The sequence below is a fragment of the Crotalus tigris genome, unplaced genomic scaffold (assembly GCF_016545835.1).
Source record: "Crotalus tigris isolate CLP2741 ecotype Arizona unplaced genomic scaffold, ASM1654583v1 scf7180000017611.44802233496:7321179, whole genome shotgun sequence".
NCBI classification, from domain to species: Eukaryota; Metazoa; Chordata; class Lepidosauria; order Squamata; family Viperidae; genus Crotalus; species Crotalus tigris.
The window spans coordinates 7139860-7159636 of NW_024096511.1; the positions used below are offsets into that span (position 1 = coordinate 7139860).

Here is a 19777-nt window from a genome sequence, read left to right on the forward strand (position 1 = left end):
CAAAAAATATGCTGAAATGACCACTACAAGTTCTGCTGACCGTCCAATGGCCATTGCTATTTTCCAAATTGTGACATAGCCCTACTCATGACTAGAGACAAGAACTTAGAACTGGGGCCAGGAACGTGGCCCCAGTGAAAACAAAAACAAATTATATCTGAAATCTGAGGGTAGTAAATAGAGAAGTTGTCTTTCTGTACAAATACTCTGTACCAAATGCAAATTTATCTTCTGAATGCAAATTCTTTATAGGACTCTTATAACCATAGGAGTGAATTATTTTGGATTCTATGGACTTATGCATGTATGATTATGTTGCATCAATTTGTTTGTGGATGTCCATTTTGTACATGCCAATTTATCTTGTTGTTTTTTTTTTTTTTTGGTTAAATGTGCTTTCTAAAATAAAGATGAGAACTAGTTTGGTGTAGTGGGTAAGGCACCAGGCTAGAAACTGGGAGACTCTGAGTTCTAGATGCCTTAGATGTGAAGCCAGCTGGATAACTTTGGGCTAGTCTTTCTCAGCCCTAGGAAGACAGCAAAAGCAAGCCACTTCTGAAACCTTGCCAAGAAAACTACAGGGAAATATTCAGGTGATTGTGGAAAGTCAGCAAAGGAGGAGGAGGGAGAAGAGGAAGAGCAGAAGCAAGAGGAGCAGGAAGAGCAAAAATAGGAGAAACAGAAGTAGTAGTAGTAGTAGTAGTAGTAGTAGTAGTAGTAGTAGTAGTAGTAGAAGAAGAAGAAGAGGAGGAGGAGGAGGAGGAGGAGGAGGAGGAGGAGGAGCTTAACATGATGCTTGATGCACTGGCTTTCAAATGTATATGCTATTTTTTATTAAAATGATTGCATGTAAAGCACCCTCTGAAGTGCAATTAAGACAATTGTTACATAGAATCATAAGCTATATTTAACACTTCTTTTTACACTTTAGCCTTTATATAACTTTCTCACTGATTAATTGATAAATTGCATAAATTTGCTCAAGGTCTAATTGATTATTTATATTCACTTGTCCATGTAGATTTTAAAAAAAATATTTATTATTTTAATGGGAATTATAGTACTATAACAGAAAATGCCTATAGCATTAAAGTAGGCATTTGTTTTTATCTATTTTCAAAGACAAATATTGAACAGAAAATATTTGATTTTCAATTAAACTATCCATAATTATTTAAAGTAGCTTGAATCAGTCTTAAAATGAAAGTGATGATTACCAAGTAGATGCAATTGTCCTATAAATAAATGCCAGAAACATTTGGACTAAATTGCCTTGTTCAGGAATGGCCCATTTTATGTTGCTGGACTCAGACGCTCAGCTTTTATCCCCATTGGTCATGACAGGGCTATTGGGATTAATGGTTCAGTCATCTCTTAAAGGCCTCACATTGTTCATCCCTTAGTTAGCTTAACTGTCCATATGGGAAGCATCTAGATTACTCACGTTCAATTCCCTTGGTTAGAAAAAAGAATGAGTTTCACCATTTTTCAAACTGGCATTCTGTACATGATCTGGGATTGCAAATCCCAGCTATTATGGCCTTTTGTCCTAGGAATTTCAGTCCTAGCCCTTGTAGAGGGAGACTAATTTGGGAAGGTGGAGGTAGGGAAAAGAATTGGTGATTTGGTCCTCAAAACTTACACATGATTTAAAATTGTCAAGGTTGAGAAACACTGATTTAGAGAGTACCGGCCATTGGAAACACCATCTTTGTGCAGAAAGCCTGAAGGAATTTTCTATTGAAGACTCTTTAAAAAGATACAGAAACACCAATGCTATCATTTGTTTCATGATTGGTTACTTTAAGCAAGAAATAAAAAAGCCATTAAGAGTTTCAGTGCAGTACTGAACTCTTTTTTAAAATTTTCATTAAAAAACAATCTAATTATGTCTTATTGCTTTTTCCCCCCTTCTATTCTGCCAGATCAATTTGCATTCTGTCGCTATATGATTGACATGTTTGCACACGGGAATTTGTACACAGGTACTTGCAATGAATGTTGTCAATGAAATGTTTGGTTTTTCTCAGAGCTTCTACTATTTTGTGCTCTTAAAATATCTCTCTGTGTGTTTGTGTTTATGTGTTGTTAAATATGGAAAAGAGTGCACAGGTTAAATAAAGCATATTAACGAATGGCTTGACCCATTAAAGCTTCTAATTTTTTTTTTTGCAGTTGCATGCATTTAAATTAATGGCAATATAAAAAGATGAAATCAGTGGAGATTTAATAAAGAATGAAGATGCTTTCTTTAGCAGATGGCGTACTGATTGTTTGCATGATGCATTTATGCCAGATAAAAGATAAAATATTTACTTGAAGTGTTTTGTTTGTATTTTCTTAAGATAGTAGAAAACATCAAAAGACTGACCAAAAAAAAATCAAAAGCAGGGTCATATCTTATGAAAATATTTTGAGCCAATTGGGGGTTTTAGGATAGAAAAAAGTGATTACTATATGGGGAGGTAGGGGAATTATACTGGTATATAACAAAAAAAAAAGGACCATAGATAAAATCTCCTTTCTGTAAAGTTTGCTAAAGCTTTCTGATCATAACTGATGATAATTAACAGCATTATGTCATCAATTTTGAGATGGATAACAGGTGAAAAACTGTATTCAAAGTCAAAAAGTACGAATATAACATTTTTTTAAAATGCAAAACAAACATCCAAATATTTTCCCCCAAACCCAGTTCCTCCCATCTACTTTGCAGCTCTGAAGTTTGTGGCATGTGATAATAAGGATATGATTGTTTCTGGGGAAAAAAAGTCTGATGACTTGCTAAAATATTTTAGGAAACTAATATAGTCAAGAAAAAAATATGAATTAATTTAAAGAGTGTGAAACTTAAAAAAGACATTCAAATCCTTCATGTAATAAATGTAATGACTAAATAAGCTGCCTTTGGATCATGAATAACAGTTCATTTTTTTCCACTGATCTTGATGAGATTCAGGGTTCTTCAGCTTTTAGAGAAAGGGATATAATTATCAATGCCACTTGTCTTATGTTTGTTGACAAAAATAAAATATATTGTTTTGCTCATGTAGGATGTACATCCACTTCCTCTTTTGATATGGCATCTTCTTCCATATCTTTCCTAGCATGTCATTTTCAAATCAAGCAGAAATGAATGTTTTGCAAAGATGCAAAGAAAAACATTCCTAAAAAGGTAGTTCTTATCCCAACTAAGATAAAGTAAAAGGACTTAAGCAAACTCCAATCCACTTTTGAGATAGTTCAACAGTTCCCACAATCATTAGCCAAATTAGGTAGGGCTAATAAGGGTTGAAGAATGCTAGAGGGTACCAGTTTATTTAACTCCACTATAAATAAAGGGCCTATTGACATAACCATTTACATGATTCAGGTAGGAGGGATATGCATGCTTTATAAAGACAAAAATTGAGAAAATTGACCAAGCAATTAATCATGAGGTGATTACAGTTACCTAATTTCCACAGTCAACTAACTCTATGGATCTGAGGGTTAATTGTCCCTTCTGACTTCTGTTATTGAGGCAAAGGCCTAAAAATGAAAATGTAACCTTATAGAATCATAAAGTTGGAAGGACTGCAGTGGTCATATGGTTCAATCTCTTGCCTTTCTATATCCTTTGTGGCCATTTTGGTCTTTATCTTACCTCACTTCTAATGGGTTTGAAAAAAGGGACAGAAATGAAAAGGAATGGTTCCTTTTAACTTTGTCAGTAGCACTATCACCATCAATCATTGTGCCACCACAACTGAAGAATGGGAAAAAAACCAGGAAGTGGGCAGTTAGGAAATACCCTCCTGGCCTTTTTGCAGTAGCTGTATCCTACTGCATAGTAATCCTGAATAGTGTGCTGTGTGTTGCTGCTGCACAAAGTTGAGGTAATTGGCTCAGTATTGCTTACATTTCAAAAGCAAGTGAATGTGCTTTGGTAGAGTTCATTCACTACATTCCAAAAGGTAAATGATAACAATAGATCATAGTGAATGAAAATGTTTTTCATGGCTTTTATAGAATCTTACATGCTGCTATGTACACATTTTAGGTTATTCCTTAGAATTCTTGTGAGCTCTAACTGCAGAATATATATTTCTGTTTTTGCATTCAGCAAATATAATTTCACTTTATGATGGCCAGTTATGTGTGGAAAATTCTTTCCTCTGTACTTCTATATGCAAGGGATTTTGTAATATGCATAATACTGTGCAGAACTGAAGAAAAAGGATACATATATTTTACAGTGATACTTCAACTTCTAGAGATAAATCTGGGGAATCTGTAAACTTGAAGATGTTCTTAAACAATAACTTCACTAATTCTTGACCATCGCTTGAGGCTTCATTTCATCTTCAAGATATTTATGTTTATTTTAGGTGGAGGAAAATTTTTAATTTCCCAGTGATAGAAAATTCATTTTAACTTGTCTGTTGATCTTCTGATCAGTAAGATCAAGTCTCCATCTTGTTGCCAATGGGTCAGGGCTCCTGTTGAACTTGCAGAAAAATAACCAGAGGCTGTTTTGTCCAAAATGGAAAAAAAAACATGGATATCATGTTTCTCATTCAAGGAGCCACTTGGTTCCTCATGTTCATCATATGCCCTTGACTCTTAATTGAATCAGTCAATGTTTAGCAAGCATAAAATGAAAACTGGACACTACCACTGCTTTTTTTTCTGAATAACAATAATAATATTTTCCATACAAAGTGTTATTCCATACATATACCCAATCAAGAACTAATTTGAAATGCAAAGATCCACAAACAGGTTTCTCAATGCAAGACAATTCTATCCAAAAACACTGAACTGAATCAGATGTTCATTCTGTAGCCCTCATTAGCTTGGATGAGGTGTAAGCCCAGGAAAATTTCCACCCATTAAGTTACTTCAAATGTTTCCATATTTAGCCCATTCTCCTGTAATCTATATAAAGTTTAATATACAAAAAAAAAAAAAAAAGGCTAGAGAGAAGTTCCCTGAAGATGGGCTCCAGCACAAGTCCAAAAGCTTGGAAGATAAAGCCTCTGGTCCTGGTGACTGACTCAGATTGGATTCTGCAACATTATCCTGGGACACATATATTTGCCTTCATTTGCAAAAAATGAATATTTATCTTCCGGGATTGCAACTTTTGAACTTTCCTAAACATAGATCTTTTCTGACACATTGATCTAGACTAGACTGCAATCCTATTTATTCCCACTGAAGAGTAAGTTTCACTGAGTTTAATAGAGCTTATTCCAAGGTAAATTAATCTAATATTTCAGCCATTATTGATTTAGTTAAAACAAGTATGTTCTGAGTTTCTTGTAAAAAGCTCAAGTAGACTATTGGCTTTTGAAATATATAGGAAAGGAAGTGTCATAGATCAGAGTTCCCCAACCCTTCTGGCTTTGTGGACCCATGGGGATGGGTGGGAGAGGAGATGGTTCTGCATGAGCAGTGGGCAAGCATGTATGAGCTTCATTTGTGTGAGCGGCAGGCATGCATGTCCACCGCTCACACAAATGGAGGATGAATGCATGTGCATCTCCGCTGCTCATGCAAGTGAGAATGCACATGTATGTATGTGATTGCCCACTATTTCCATGGCATGGTTCTGAATGGCTCAAGGCCCGGTAATGGGGCATGGTCCCATGACTGGGGACCTTGTCACAGATGACATATTAGATGCCATTCAGTAATGAAATTAGCAGGTAACTTTGGACTATTTACATCAGGGGTGTCAAACTGGCGGATGTGTCAAGCACAGGACACACCCACCCCGGCTTCGCAAAGGCAAAAAACATCGGGATACATCAGGATACATCACGTGACACGATTGAGTTTGACACCTGTGATTTACACTTTCACAGCTTAACATAGCTTACACAGTTGTTGTGAAGAAAAGATAAAGGGGGACTCTACCTTGAGTTCCCAGACCAAAAACATATACCAATGAAATACCCTTTGGCTACAGTCTGCACAGCATGTGGCTTACAGCCAAAAATTATGCTTTATACTGTCCAAGAAAAACCTAAACTATCTAATCAGAATCCTTTACAATGAAAAACATTAAAAACAGTAAATCGTGTTCAATAGGTGCACAACTTCTGTCAGATCAAGATTCTCACCCCTAAAGTCAATGTGGCCAAAGTCTGGAGACAGGGTTTCAGGAGTTTCAATGGATAAAAGAAATTCCTTCTTTAAAAAATGATCTTTTTTTAAAAAAAAAAAAAAGAGTGAGAGAGAGACCCCATCCAATACATGGAGCCTGTGGTCGATGGCTGGTTGCTCCCAGGATGCTGTTTTAATACCCGTGATATATATATATATATATATATATATATATATATATATATATATATATATATATATAAATATATTTAATTATCAAATTTGTAATTTTTTTATTTGTGGCATAAAATAACCAACAAATAAATATTATACAACAGCCAATTAAAATTATTAAACATAAATTAAAACAAGGTGACAAAAGGGATTACGGGGTCGTAAAAAAAGGAGTTAGGGTTTTTAGAAAAGGTAACACATCAAAATAGTCCACATGATGCAGCAGTTGGGGGATGCAGTTCCAAAAATAATTTCCTAGGTCCCACCAGAACTTCTTAGCAGAACTGCACGATGCCTCTCCTGGCAGATCAGATGGAACAGGTAGCTGTAATCAGAGAGAGGTGATTCTCGGATAACCTGGCTCCATGCCATGTAGAACTTTAAAGGATAAAACCAGCACCTTAAATGGTTATCTGGAAACAAACTGTTAACCAGTGCAGCTCACGAGCAGAGCTATAATGTGTGTCCTTTCAGGGACACATATCACCGCCCATGTTACTGCATTTTGCACCAGGGCAGCCACATGTAGAATGCATTACAGGAATCCCTTTGGGAGGTGACCACGCTATGGATGATTGTGAGTAAAGCCCCACAATCCAAGATCAGGTACAACTAGTATATAATACAAAGTTACACAAAGGGAGGACAAATTCAAAACGAATGAAGAAATTATGAGAATACACTTAAATGTCTCTGATTTGGCAGCCTTATGTAGAAAAGAGCTGAAATGCATTTACGGATAGGAACAAATGAGACTAAGCATAACTAAAATGGAAACACTCTCTTTCTGCTACTTAACTATACGCCTTTAATTATGCACCATGCTTTAATTATGTTTCTGTGGGGAATTTTAAAAAAATTCTAAGTATGGAGGGAGCAATATTCATTAAGACCACAGTACATGGGGAGGGGGAAGTTTAATTCTAACAAAATTGCCCTCATGCTGTAATTAGCAATAGGGAAACAAGTTCTCACTAGTGTCACTGAGAGCCTTTTCTAGTTTTAATTTTTGTGCTTGGAGTAGTTTTTATCAGGATAATGACAGCAGAAGAAGGATTACATTTCTCCTCCCCTTATCCAGATTTTTTTTTTTTTTAATTTCCTGAATGGCTTGAAAGACACTGAATTAACTCAATCACTGTTGCTCAGCCTATTCTACCTAGGATATTGCTGTGAAGATAAAATATAGCTGATATTATCCATGGAGGAAAGATAGGATATGTATTGCTAATTGCACATCAATAAAGAGGGATAACAAGGAAATGATTTGCTTTGCAATTTAATGCGTGGTTATTGAATTCTGCCCCTTTGAACCATTATGTGAAATGTGTTCATATTTTGGTATTCACTTTCCTGAATTGTGTTATTTTCCCCCCAAAAAAAGTTATGTACAAGAATATTCATGCATCTGCTATGGCAGGCAACCCATCCTTAATAATCAAATGTCATTCATGATTGATGGCAAAAATTATCTTTATTAGATATCATAGTTTGCTTTATGAACGATTGTGCCTAAAACTGCATACGGGACAATGAATCCAATGAAAATGCACACAAATCTTCAGAGTATTTTTTAAAGTTCCAAACTGAAGTCTAGCTAGCTTTAAGAATGGGGAAAGGAGGGCAATAGAAGAAGGGGAGACAGAGAGTGAGGTGGCTGGATGGAGTCACTGAAGCAGTAGAAGATGGTAGAGGACAGGAAGGCCTGGAGGAACGTTGTCCATGGGGTCGCGATGAGTCGGACACGACTTTGCAACTAACAACAACAAAAATATTAATATAATCCTTTGAATATAAAGGTATAATCCTACTTCAGTTAGACACAACAGTTAATATCCATTTAAACACATTGACATAGATAGTTTGGCCTGAATGCAGTATGTATCTGCTAAGCCTATATTTTGCATGCTAAAAAAAAAAAAAAAACAGCATGGCCACTACATTGTAAAGAATTATAGAAACCAAGATTATAAAAAGCCTAGCCTGAGAACTTGAAGAGTTATAGCCACTTAAAATACTAAGTAGGTATGCTGTTTTTAAAAGGTAACATCCCCTTCAAATCAAGCTCCTTTTCATAGACATGTTCATATACCTTGTGCTGGATGGATTTTTAGCTTCTAAGCTCCAGGAATTCCTGGGATTTAAGTCCAACCTGCTTATATTCTGAACCAGAAAAACCAGATCAGCAAGGTGCCTAGCCTAACACAATAGTATAAAGTCCTTCTATGCACTATGATCTTGAGCTTTATGATCTCAAGAATCCTTACTCTTCTAAATCAAGTCATTTTGGAATTACAGAAAACACCATTAACAACCATAGAATTTGCCTCAAAGAGGTTTCTTGGGAGAGCATGCTTTTCTTTTTTAAAAGTAAGTTAGGTAGCATATACTAAATACTTTGATGATAACATTTTAATCACATGAGTGACAGATTTTTAAATTATGATCATTCATCTTGTATATATTTGTTTATATATGTACAAGTTTATGCAAGCTTCTATTAACATTAACCCTCTGTCAAAAAATACCTATACTATACTGATAGTAAGAGTGGGAGAACGTCCAATTATCTTTCTCTGGTCAATAGCTAATCTATTAGATTCTAAAAGCATGCAAATGATTAATTGCACTGGTGCTTATTATTGGTCACTAGACATATTATAGTCTCCCCACAGGACAAACTGACCTCATGGTATCCTATAGTGTGAAAGATATCAGCCAGAATATTTTCATTAAGCATTTAGATTGCAAACTGTGTGTAGTACTCTGTTGCAATTGGAATTGTATCGAATCCCCTGCTTCCAAAGATAGCTATAATAACGGGATCTCATTATTTATGAGAAATCTACTTTTAAGCCAGCAGTGTTCACAGCAAACCAAGATGATGCCAAAATGATGCCAGTGATTTTATTACACAAAGTCTTCCACTGTATCCTGATAGCTGATACAAATATGCAATTCACAGCGTTTATGTGATGATCTCCCTATGCATATATTGTCATTTGTTACCCCTATTCCTCAAGGTTCCCTACAAACTAATAAGAAAGATAGTTGAGTAAAAAGCTGGACTTAGACATTTTGGCAGACATTTTGGCAGACAGCTGGATCATTATTTGAATTTACACAACTCTTGAGGTTGTTAGCCTTTTTCATTTTACAATGCATGTTCTTCACAGAGAGAATTAATTAATATGTTCAGGACATTTTTTTTACAGTGAGATAGTTATTTCCAATGACACTGAGAATGCCCAATTTCCTAATAAAACAGACCAATTAATAAACAGTTGCTGCTCTTTTCTTTTTCCTGCTGTTTTTCATGGTAGCAAAAGCTGCCTTATTTCTGCAATGTTATGTGTATTTATTGTACACACTCATTCTCAAATCACTCTGGGAAAAATATCTGCAAACGTGAATTAGTCCTATTGGGATTGGGCGGCATATAAATAAAATAAAATAAAATAAATAAATTATGTTATAATTGCAAATAGTGGTAACCAGGTCTTTTATTTGACTTCCACAAGGCCTCAACTTTCTGTATCTTTACTCTGATTTTCTTCTTAACTCACTTTTCCTGCCATTGGAAGATTGGTTTAGGTTAACCATGGGAATGTTCTTTGCCTTCTTGTCTTTATTGGTTTTCTTGTAGTCATGGTTTGCCAACTTATACATTTTTACACCTAGCTATTCTTCTATCCTGATTATGTTATGGCTCCTTGAGATTTCCATCACTTTCTTAAACTGTTTGTTCAAGACTAAATTTCCCTTCGTTCCTTCAAAAGTTTTATTCTCATTAAGTTCTGTATCCAATCTCCACCTATCTATCAGGTGTGAAGTAATGTTGTTTATAATCCCCTTTCTCCCAAACCTAGTTACGGTAACACATTTAAATATCTCTGATCTTGTGGGTTCTGACTAAGGCTTCCTGTAGGATATTTGAGAGAGAACTGCTTAGACCCTAAATTCTTATTTGTCCCCAAAGGGAAAAAAATAGTGGAGAGATTACTAAAGAAGTTGTACTTGGGATGCTAATTTGGCTTTTCAAATATAATTGTGTTTAAATGGAAAGTTATTGTGTTGTGTTGTACCAAAATAGTACAAATGGTACAAAATGATCCTTTGGGCTGGGATCTCCCATGTGAGTTGTGAGATTCCTTGCAGTCTAGAGCTTTCAATCAAAAATGACATGGTCACATAAAAGGAAGAATAACATGTATTTTTAAATTTGTCCTGTGGTTTGTTAAGCAAGCTCTGGAGACTATAGAATGATAATGCTGAAAATAAAAATATCAACAAAAAGATTACTATTATTGGCCAGATCGGTGACTCTCTTCACAGAAAATGCTCTCATTTGCTATTGACTAATATGGTGTAATTTACAAAGTTAGAAAACGTTTAAGAGACAGGAGAAGAATGTTATTTAAAATTATGTAGTGATCAGGTGGTAGAAAATATGAGTTATAAAAAGAAATGAATGTTAAATTGCTTCCTAGGAAAATGTGCTGATTCCTGAAAAATGATTCAGCCTGTTTTTACAAAAATGTCTGGACCACTTTTGAATTTTTGGGGTGCATTATGCTTTTTCAATATGTAATGTATAAATGAATCACATTATTTTTTCTGATAAAACTTTGCAAACATACAACAGGTAAAACATCTGCAGACATAAACACAAGATGCAAATACACATGCATGCCCGGCTCCTGTCTTTGTTTCCTTTTTGGAGACAGGAAGAGCATGCTGAAATCCACCTGCAATTTCTTACCCAATTCTCACAATTCTTTAGTCACTTGTTTCTACCCAGACCTGTTCCAGACATTTGGGTAGCATTTCCAGAGCAGAGCTGAATGGATTCAACTTGCTGCAAGTGGGAGCCAAGAGAGGCAAAGTTACCCATTATAATGTAACATCTGAAATCTGAACTATCATAATAGAGTTGGATAGATACTGATACTCAAGATTTTAATTTCAGACTAAACCCAATCCTCTCCTAGTTATAAGGGACACGGGGAGAAAAAAGTATGAAGTTTACTGAGCTGCAATGTTTGAAATGTACAGTTCTTACATTTTGATATGCTGTAGTACTCTTATACAGGCCTTTCTGGGGAAATGGGCTTATACCTAACCTATCTGCCCTTTCTCCATATTTCTGTTGGTCAAAAGGTTTGGCCATCAAATACTGGAGGGAGAGAAAAAGTAGGCAAGACAGATATCAGGCTGTGGGTTGTCTGTGGCATCATTGCTTAAGTCCAATAGAAGTTGGATACCTTGTGCAAATACTCAAAACTGCCCATGTTACCATTGCTCAATTCTGTGGAACAGATTGGTTGACCAGAACCTCTGAACCTCTGAAATCCATTTCATGCTGGAAGAAGAGAGTTTGGTGCTGGCTATCTACAGATGGGCTTCAGGGTTTTTTACAATCTATAACTATCATTCAGTTTGGGAATCTTTTTGTGTTGCCCTTCTGAACTGAAACTGGAAAGCTTTGAAGTCCTTGCATATCGAAGAGGAGACTTCAAACTAGCTGTGGGTTGAGTCTCCCCCCCCCCATGGTTATGGACTCTTTGATTTAGTCATCCTTCCATGGATTCTGGGATTCTGCACAGCCCATGCTGGTGGTGCCCAGGCTGTGAATCCTCTTAGATAAAATATGAAGAATATACAGCTCAGCCTTCTCCCACAGTGCTCACAGAAGAAGTTCCTGTCAGCCTTCTTTTATACTACAGGCTCTGTGAGAGAAAAGCAAGGGAGTCACTGAAGCAAAGCCACATAGTCACATCATTTAGCTTTTGAAAGGGACCAGACCAGGCAAGCTTCACTAAACAACTTCAAGAGACTGCTTGGTTCAAAGCCTTGTCAAACTGAAGCACGTTGAAATTCCTTTCAGGATGAAAATGTACCAGAATGACCTCATCCATGTTCAGCCAGAAATTGCATCATATATTTCATAACTTATATCTCCCTTAAAAACTGGGATTTTAAATTCCCACTTGAGAGTGAGCATGTGGCCTGAGCAGGTGTTCAAAGTTGAAATGTAGAAGATGAAAACTGTATTGCTGTTTGTTTGTCAGTGTAAATATATTGCAAATTTGTCAAGGTAAAGGTTTCTCAAAAGTGTGTAATAAAGTGGCTTAATATGACAGGCACACATTTTTATGAATGCATTTTGACTGTAGTATCTCAAAACTTCAAAGCTTTGGCTGTCATAATCCTGATTTATATTACTGATCATTTTTGTGCATTCACACGTGCTTTCTAGATGTACAGAAATTAGTAGAAGAAATAAGTTATACCAAAGTATTTTATTATATATATATTATTAGAGTGAAAGAGGAAAACATAGGGTTCATGTTCAAAAAATAAATTAGCAGGTGCAGAGGACATTTATTGCTAAGCTGATTGCTAATCCTGTCCCATATGTAATGGAGAGGAAAAACATTTTAGTCTGAGTTACTCTACTAGAGTAAATGAAGGTTTTTCTAACCAAATTAAACCTGATTTTGCCTTGATCCTGGAGAAACAATTCCCTTTAGCTTTGGTTATGAGTCCAGTGAAATTGCCTATGCTATCCACCTTCTAGAATGGTTCACCTGGGGCTATGGTCACTTGTAGAAAATGCAGAGGTTTTTTTTTGCCTGTGGACAAGACCCAAAATGTGAACAGTAGCAATTCTACCTTTTCCCTTTCTTCCTAAAATGACGATCTCTTTCACTCAAAAGTACGTCATCTGCTCATGTTGCTTTGCAATTGCTTTCAAGCTGACATTTCTACAAACGCTTGGTAATGTCACACAACGTAAAGCAGCTATTAAAGAGTTTACCTCTCCACAACCCAGTAGATGTTCATGAATTAGAAAAGCCCTTTCTGTTACAAGCAGAAGGAAAAGGGCTTTCAGGCCCTCTTCCTCCAACAATCAAGAACTATAAATGTATGATGATTATACTGATTGATGTTTTTTTAACCCTGAATACAAAGTGATCAGCAAATAATTCAGCATTTTTAACTCCTATGATTTCATGCTCACTAATCTAAAACTTCAGATCAAACTGTTTCATTTGTTTTGCCCTCTTTTATTTCTAGGAAGTGCTTAATAATATAGACAAGCAATTCAGAAGAAACTCCAATCTCCTGAGGGACTGTTTGTTTTTGTTTTTTAAAAAAGTGGTCTCCAAATATACTTCATTATATATTATGTATTATTTGCATATTATTATAATTAATATCTTTCATGTCTCTCTTGTGTTCAGGATCGTATCCCCCCCTATTTTTGGAGCAGATCCCAGCAATCACAGCTGTTCTTCCAGCTGCTGAAGGTAAGTTCAGTTAATTTCTATAAAGAAACGTTCAGAGATTTTTTACAGAGTATCTTGACCAAAATAGATACTATTATTCAAACTGATGTTAGTATCGAATCCTGGGTCAGGGCTGGGGATGGAGATAAAGGAAAGCTTAACTATATCATCTGGAGTCTAAATCAAAAACATTGCTCAGGATCAAAACAATACACAATAAGTTGCTAAACCGGTCCAAAAACCAAAGCCAGACTATTCCAGATCCATGCTGAGATTCCAGAAAACAAAGACAAGAGAGAATGAAAATTAGCCACAAAGCTGCAGAAATGTAGATATCAGGGAGGTTAAACAGGGTTCAAGATTCCAAGGGAAACCACTCACTGGATGAGATGCCGCTTCTGGAAGTCCGTTCTGGGCCTGGGCCAGAACTCAACAAAAAATTAGCTACAGGTTCTGCCGAACTGGTGTGAACCAGCTGAATCCCACCACTGAGTCTAGCTCATCTAATCCAGAGAGTTTAGTGAGGTCACCTGACACATCTTCCTTATCTAAGAAGTCTTTCACAGATGAAGTCATAGCAACCAGGTTTAAGTTACAAAACTAAAATTGAATCAATTTTACTCACTGGAATCCAGGATTACTCGTAAATTTGACAAAATGTAAGGATTCAGGTTTTTAGTCAACTAATATAATTTAAAGGACCTCCCACTTTTAGAATGGACTAAATATATGACCAATGTCTCCATTTTGTTTTGTAATAAATAAATAATTAATTAAAAATGAGAAATATGCTCCCAGAAAAACGTATTATAATTCTAGCAGGTGTAGAAAGTGGTGGTGGTGGTAGTACAATTGTTTAATTCTTGCTCTAAATATATTTCCATTCTAGATTATTTTTTCTGTAAACATACCTTCTCTTAGATAAAGGCCAGAATGTCTCATTCTTTCAGGAATATTTAGAAACAGGGTGCTAGATTAATTAGTTTCCTTGAAAAATTTCCAAGCAAAACTTTGCTTGGTCACCCAAGAAGCCATAAGTGTGAGGTATTTAGAGATCTAGCATGGTATGATTGAATAAGGCCGTGGTGACGAACCTATGGCACGTGTGCCACAGGTGGCACACAAAGCCCTCTCTATGGGCATGCGTGCCATCACCCCAGTCCTAGGCATTCAGTTGGGTTTTATAAAACCTTTTCACTTTAGGCCCCTGCCACCATGTGCAAAAAAAAAAAAAAAAAGGTTCAATCAATCAATTTCAATTTCTTGTGGAAAAAAAAAAGATCTCGCAAAGTTGGAATTGATTGATTGAACTTTTTAGTCCCACCCAGTCTGCTGTTACCACTGTAGCCATGCCCACCCAATGGGCCACGCCCACCTGACACCTGAGGTTACATAAGAGGGTTTTTGGTTGCATTCGGTCTCTATAAGGTTTGCCATCACTGGAATAAGGTAAGAGTAGAACTACCATGTAGGAAGCAGTATGAGAAGGTAATAAGAAGCAGATCAGTGCTTACGTTAATGAGACTGTAGCACCTGAAGATGATAGTTTTGTCCCAAAGTGAGATGATAGTTTGATTTCCATTTCTTGTAAAATATAAATATAGAAGGTAGAGCTGAATTCACAATTAGTCCCCAAATGCTTGGTGTTAGGCAAGATATATTATGTCTGCCTTTGATGGATGCATCTCTTTAGCTTATCCCAAAAAAACAATTTAAGAACTAAATGCTGTTGTGCCATCCTATTTGTCATAATGGTAAATATTCATTGTGTTAAGTTGCAATTAGTGTTTTAAGCTTTAAATACTCTGATTTAGTTTCTAATTTTCAGAATTACGAGTTACATATTGCTTCTGCTGATCCTCAAGGAATTTTAACCATTATGGAATTGGCTGTGTATATGTTTCGTTCCAGTGGTGCTATATGTAATTATGTTCATAAATTGATGCATGCAGCTGCAGAAATTGAGAAGGCGATATAGCCCCCCCCCCACAGCTGAACTCATAGAAAAGTCTATGGACCCCATTTTTCTTTAATAATTGCAGTATCAGGAGTTAATGAATTCATTCAAGGAAAGAAGGAAAGGGGGAAAAAAACAAAAGGCATGCTGTGTAAAGTCTCTGGCATGGTGGTCAGGAAGTGATCTAAATTTCAGAAAGATACAGGGGAAATCTGAATAGGTTTCTGGACATTATTTCTAAGTATAAAACCTAAATTGTTTCCACCTCTCCTGTCTGATCTGGCAAGAAGGGCATGCTCTGGATACTATCGACTAGGGCAGGGGTAGGCAACCTTGGCTCTTTTATGACTTGCGGACTTCAATTCTCAGAACTCCTGAGCCATCCATGGGAGTTGAACTCTACGATTCATACAGAGCCAAGGTTGCCTACCCCTGGACTAGGAAATGTTGGTTAGCTAGATCCAGAAGGTATGGGTTAGAGCCCATTTCTTGGTTATGTGAACTATTATGTTAGATTATGCCTGGCTGCTATGTGATTTTTTTAATGTTTGTTTCTTATATTGTGTGTTTTATATATTTACTGTAAGCATATAAAAGTAAGATAGGAGACTATAGAAAGCAAACAAATAAATAACATTAATTTGGCAAACTGAAGGTAAATTTAGTGCTATATGTAATCGATGCAACACTTTGCACAGGAAAAGCCCTGTGCAAAGATTTACTAAATAATGATTAAAAGGAAGGATAATTGTTTTTCCGCTGTGATAGTAATAAAACAGTTTGCTGAAGTGACATATAAAATTATAGATTAGGTCTAGTCTACCACATCCACATTAGAATCTAGATATAGAACTACTGTATATCTCTGATGTTGGGCTCTTACTCCTAATGCTATCACAGTGCTATGTTTTCTCCTTATACTCCTTATACTAGAGATTTACACGACTCATTTCTGTGACGCTATTAGAAGTGGCCTGCAGGCAGCTGACAATTTAGAACAGGGATCCATGTGTCAGTGTCATTTCTAATACAGAGAGAAACAAACAAAAATCAATACAAAGCTTTCAGATTTTGAAGCATTTCTATACCAAGCATGAATCCAGAACAGGGAAATAAATATCTTACCCTATTTGATGTCTGATACTGACAATGATATCAATAAAACCGAGTACAGTACAGACATTCCAAGAAGACTGCTCAGTATGACACAGTATTGAAACCAACATAGTTAATGTAAACAGCAAAAGCAAACAAATACCATAGTGCCATAAAACTAATTTCAGAGTTCTGTAATTTAGGACAGAGGTCCCAACCTTTCGGGTGCCAGGGACCAGTTACGTGGAGAGAGGTTTTTCCGTGGACCAGAGGGAGCATGGTTTTGTGTGCTGCCTGCATCCCCTGGATGGGGCTTTGCTTGTTTGTGTGGACTGGTCCACAGACCAGGGGTTGGGGACTCATGATTTAGAATATATATTATCAGGAAAAAAATAATTCATTAAGAAAATATCTTCCCCAAACTAAGTACTGATTAATCTTTTGCACGATTATCTGTGCATTTCTAGTGCCTACCAAACTAATCATGTCCATTAGATGAGAAACACCACTCTTGGTTCCATTTCTCTGAAATTGCTATTTTTTATTTCTTTTTTCATACTGAATTTCCATATGATTCTTCTTCTTCTTGTGCCACATCCGTTATCGGATGTTGGCAATCATGTTGGCAATCTTGTTTTTATCAGCAGCCGCACAAAAAAGTGCTGCTGAGTTTTGTCCAAATCAGTCCATTCCAGTATTTTCTTTGCTGCTTCCATGTTTTTTTCTCCAGCTTGTGGCAATTTTCTTCCAATCTTTCATAAAATATGATGGCATGTCTGTTATGGCTTATAAGAATGATTCTTGTTGTTGTTAGTTACAAAGTCGTGTCTGACCCATCGTGATCCCATAGACAATGTTCCTCCAGACCTTCCTATCCTCTACCATCTTCTGGAGTCCATTTAAGCTTATGCCTACTGCTTCAGTGACTGCATCCAGCCACCTCATTCTTTGTCGACCCTTTCTTCTATTGCTCTCAATTTTTCCCAGCATTAGGCTTTTCTCCAGTGAGTCCTTCCTTCTCCTTAGGTGGCCAAAGTACTTGAGTTTCAGCTTCAGGATCTGGCCTTCTAAAGAGCAGTCAGGATTGATCTCCTCTAGGACTGACCGGTTTGATCGCCTTGCAGTCCAGGGGACTCGCAGGAGTCTTTTCCAGCACCATAGTTCAAAGGCCTCAATTCTTTTGCACTCAGCCTTTCTTATGGTCCAACTTTCACAGCCATAAGAATGATTCTACCTTTAATTAATTTAGGCTGTCTCTGATTTCTTTTCAGAGTAGCTTGGGGAGAACTGATGAGTAAATTGTCCATTTACTGTCCATTTCTATTTCTCTCAAGGAGCATTTTATTTATAGTTTTTCTTCCTATTATAATGCTATTTTATTATTAAAAATATGGAAAATAAATGAAAATCTAGATGCTTAGCCATTTAGGATGGATGGAATACTTAGGGTGGAATACTTAGCCACTTAGGATGGAATACAGAAGCATGCTAATGCTATAATCATTATAGTATGACTTGGACCCAGAGATAGGTATTTATTTACACTTTTTAGTATAGTATACCTTCATTACTCAGAAAACCTGGACTGGAAACTTTATCAAGGTGAAAATGAATCAGATTTCAGTTCAGTTGTGGGAGTATGGTAGATGACATGTAGAAGTCTCTGGAATTTACTGTTGAAATCTGTAGGACAATATCCATAAGTATAAAAAGAAAAGACATATAAAACAAATCTCCCTTGAGGGACATGGGTAGTAGAGACATAAAATATAAATCTTTTGGGAACTTTTTTGCATGATTTCATTTGATCCAATGAAGCTTACCCATAAACCATGTTGCTGATTTGTTCACCAATAGGTTCACAATTAAAATAAAATGCCTGTTATACAAATAAAAGCATAGGCAGTGGGACTGTATCTGCTGTTAAGCATTTCCACTGCATCCTTGGCATTTTTATTTCATTTTGCATTTGGAATTCACTGTCAATTAACTTTGGAGGACCAAACTCCCATATTATACTTTTAAATCTGAAGGCAGTCTGTTTCTACTTCCTACTACCTTCCTTAAATGTGTTACCATATTTTAAATGACTTTAATTATTCTGACCTGTGAAAGATTTTAAGCTCCTCTTTTAGAGAGCAAAGTTCAATGCTCACAGAAGATCCACAATTTATTTACATTATTTGAGTGCAAGAATATTAAATGTGCCTTAGCTATCTATTATTCCATCCCAACAGCAAATAAATTATAGTCTGGAAAGGCAATAAACAGCAGAGCAGAAGATTTCAGATACTTAATGAAGCTATGCTGTCTCCCAGGATGACCTGCCTGCATCATTATTCCTTAGCTTTTTTAGTCCCAAAGGGTTTGGCTATATCTGATCCAAATAACAGACAAGGTGTTTAAAAACATTAGATTAATTTATACTGTAGTGATTACAGTACCTGTTTTTGGCTTAGCATTCTTCAGACAAGCCAAACAGATGGGTTCCAGAGTAATAATAAAAAAAAACAGCTACTCTCAAAATCTCAGATTGATTTTATTTACATTTCCTTGACCTTTGTAAATTGCCTGATTACATCAGGATGGTACAGCTATGCAGTGCTGAAGAGAAGAATAGAACCTAAACAAAACACTCATTAAAAAAAGAGTGTTTGAAGAGACCTTGTCAGATGAGATGAGCTCAGAGGCACAGCAGGCTTTAGAGAAGTTCTAATATACCAGGAATATTATTTCTATTCTCAGCTGTTTTCAATGAATATTAATACTTTGAATACTTGGAAACTGAGAATAGCTAATATATTAACTGTTTCGTAAAATGAAATGAAATAAAATAGCCATGCTGCTTAGGAATTCTGGAAGCATCAGTTGCAATATTCTTAGACACCACAAGGTGAGGAAGGCTGAAAAAAGAATATACCCTTAAATAGTATAAATAGAATTGATCTAGCCAAAATGGAATCTAGTATTAATTTGAAAATTATTTCATGCTGAACTATATCTCAGTAATGCAGTATTAGGGACTGGTATGGATATGAAATAAAGATCTAACTCAAGCTTAATCTGTTTTATATTGCCAATTAACTTTGGAAGGGCAAACTTCCAT

At 36.1% G+C, this 19777-nt stretch overlaps 1 protein-coding gene across 50 annotated transcripts in view; it reads left to right on the forward strand.

Annotated features, from left to right (window-relative positions):
- The window catches only part of LOC120300028 (neurofilament heavy polypeptide-like), a 169898-nt gene that overhangs the window by 12250 nt on the left and 137871 nt on the right, over window positions 1-19777 (forward strand). For 49 of the 50 annotated variants that reach the window (XM_039325515.1, XM_039325532.1, XM_039325565.1 and 46 more), the window contains exons 5-6: window positions 1926-1985; window positions 13575-13640. In XM_039325515.1, the coding sequence (XP_039181449.1) occupies window positions 1926-1985; window positions 13575-13640 (126 nt within the window). The remainder of the gene's footprint in view (window positions 1-1925; window positions 1986-13574; window positions 13641-19777) is intronic. The other variant, XM_039325573.1, reaches the window with a different exon arrangement.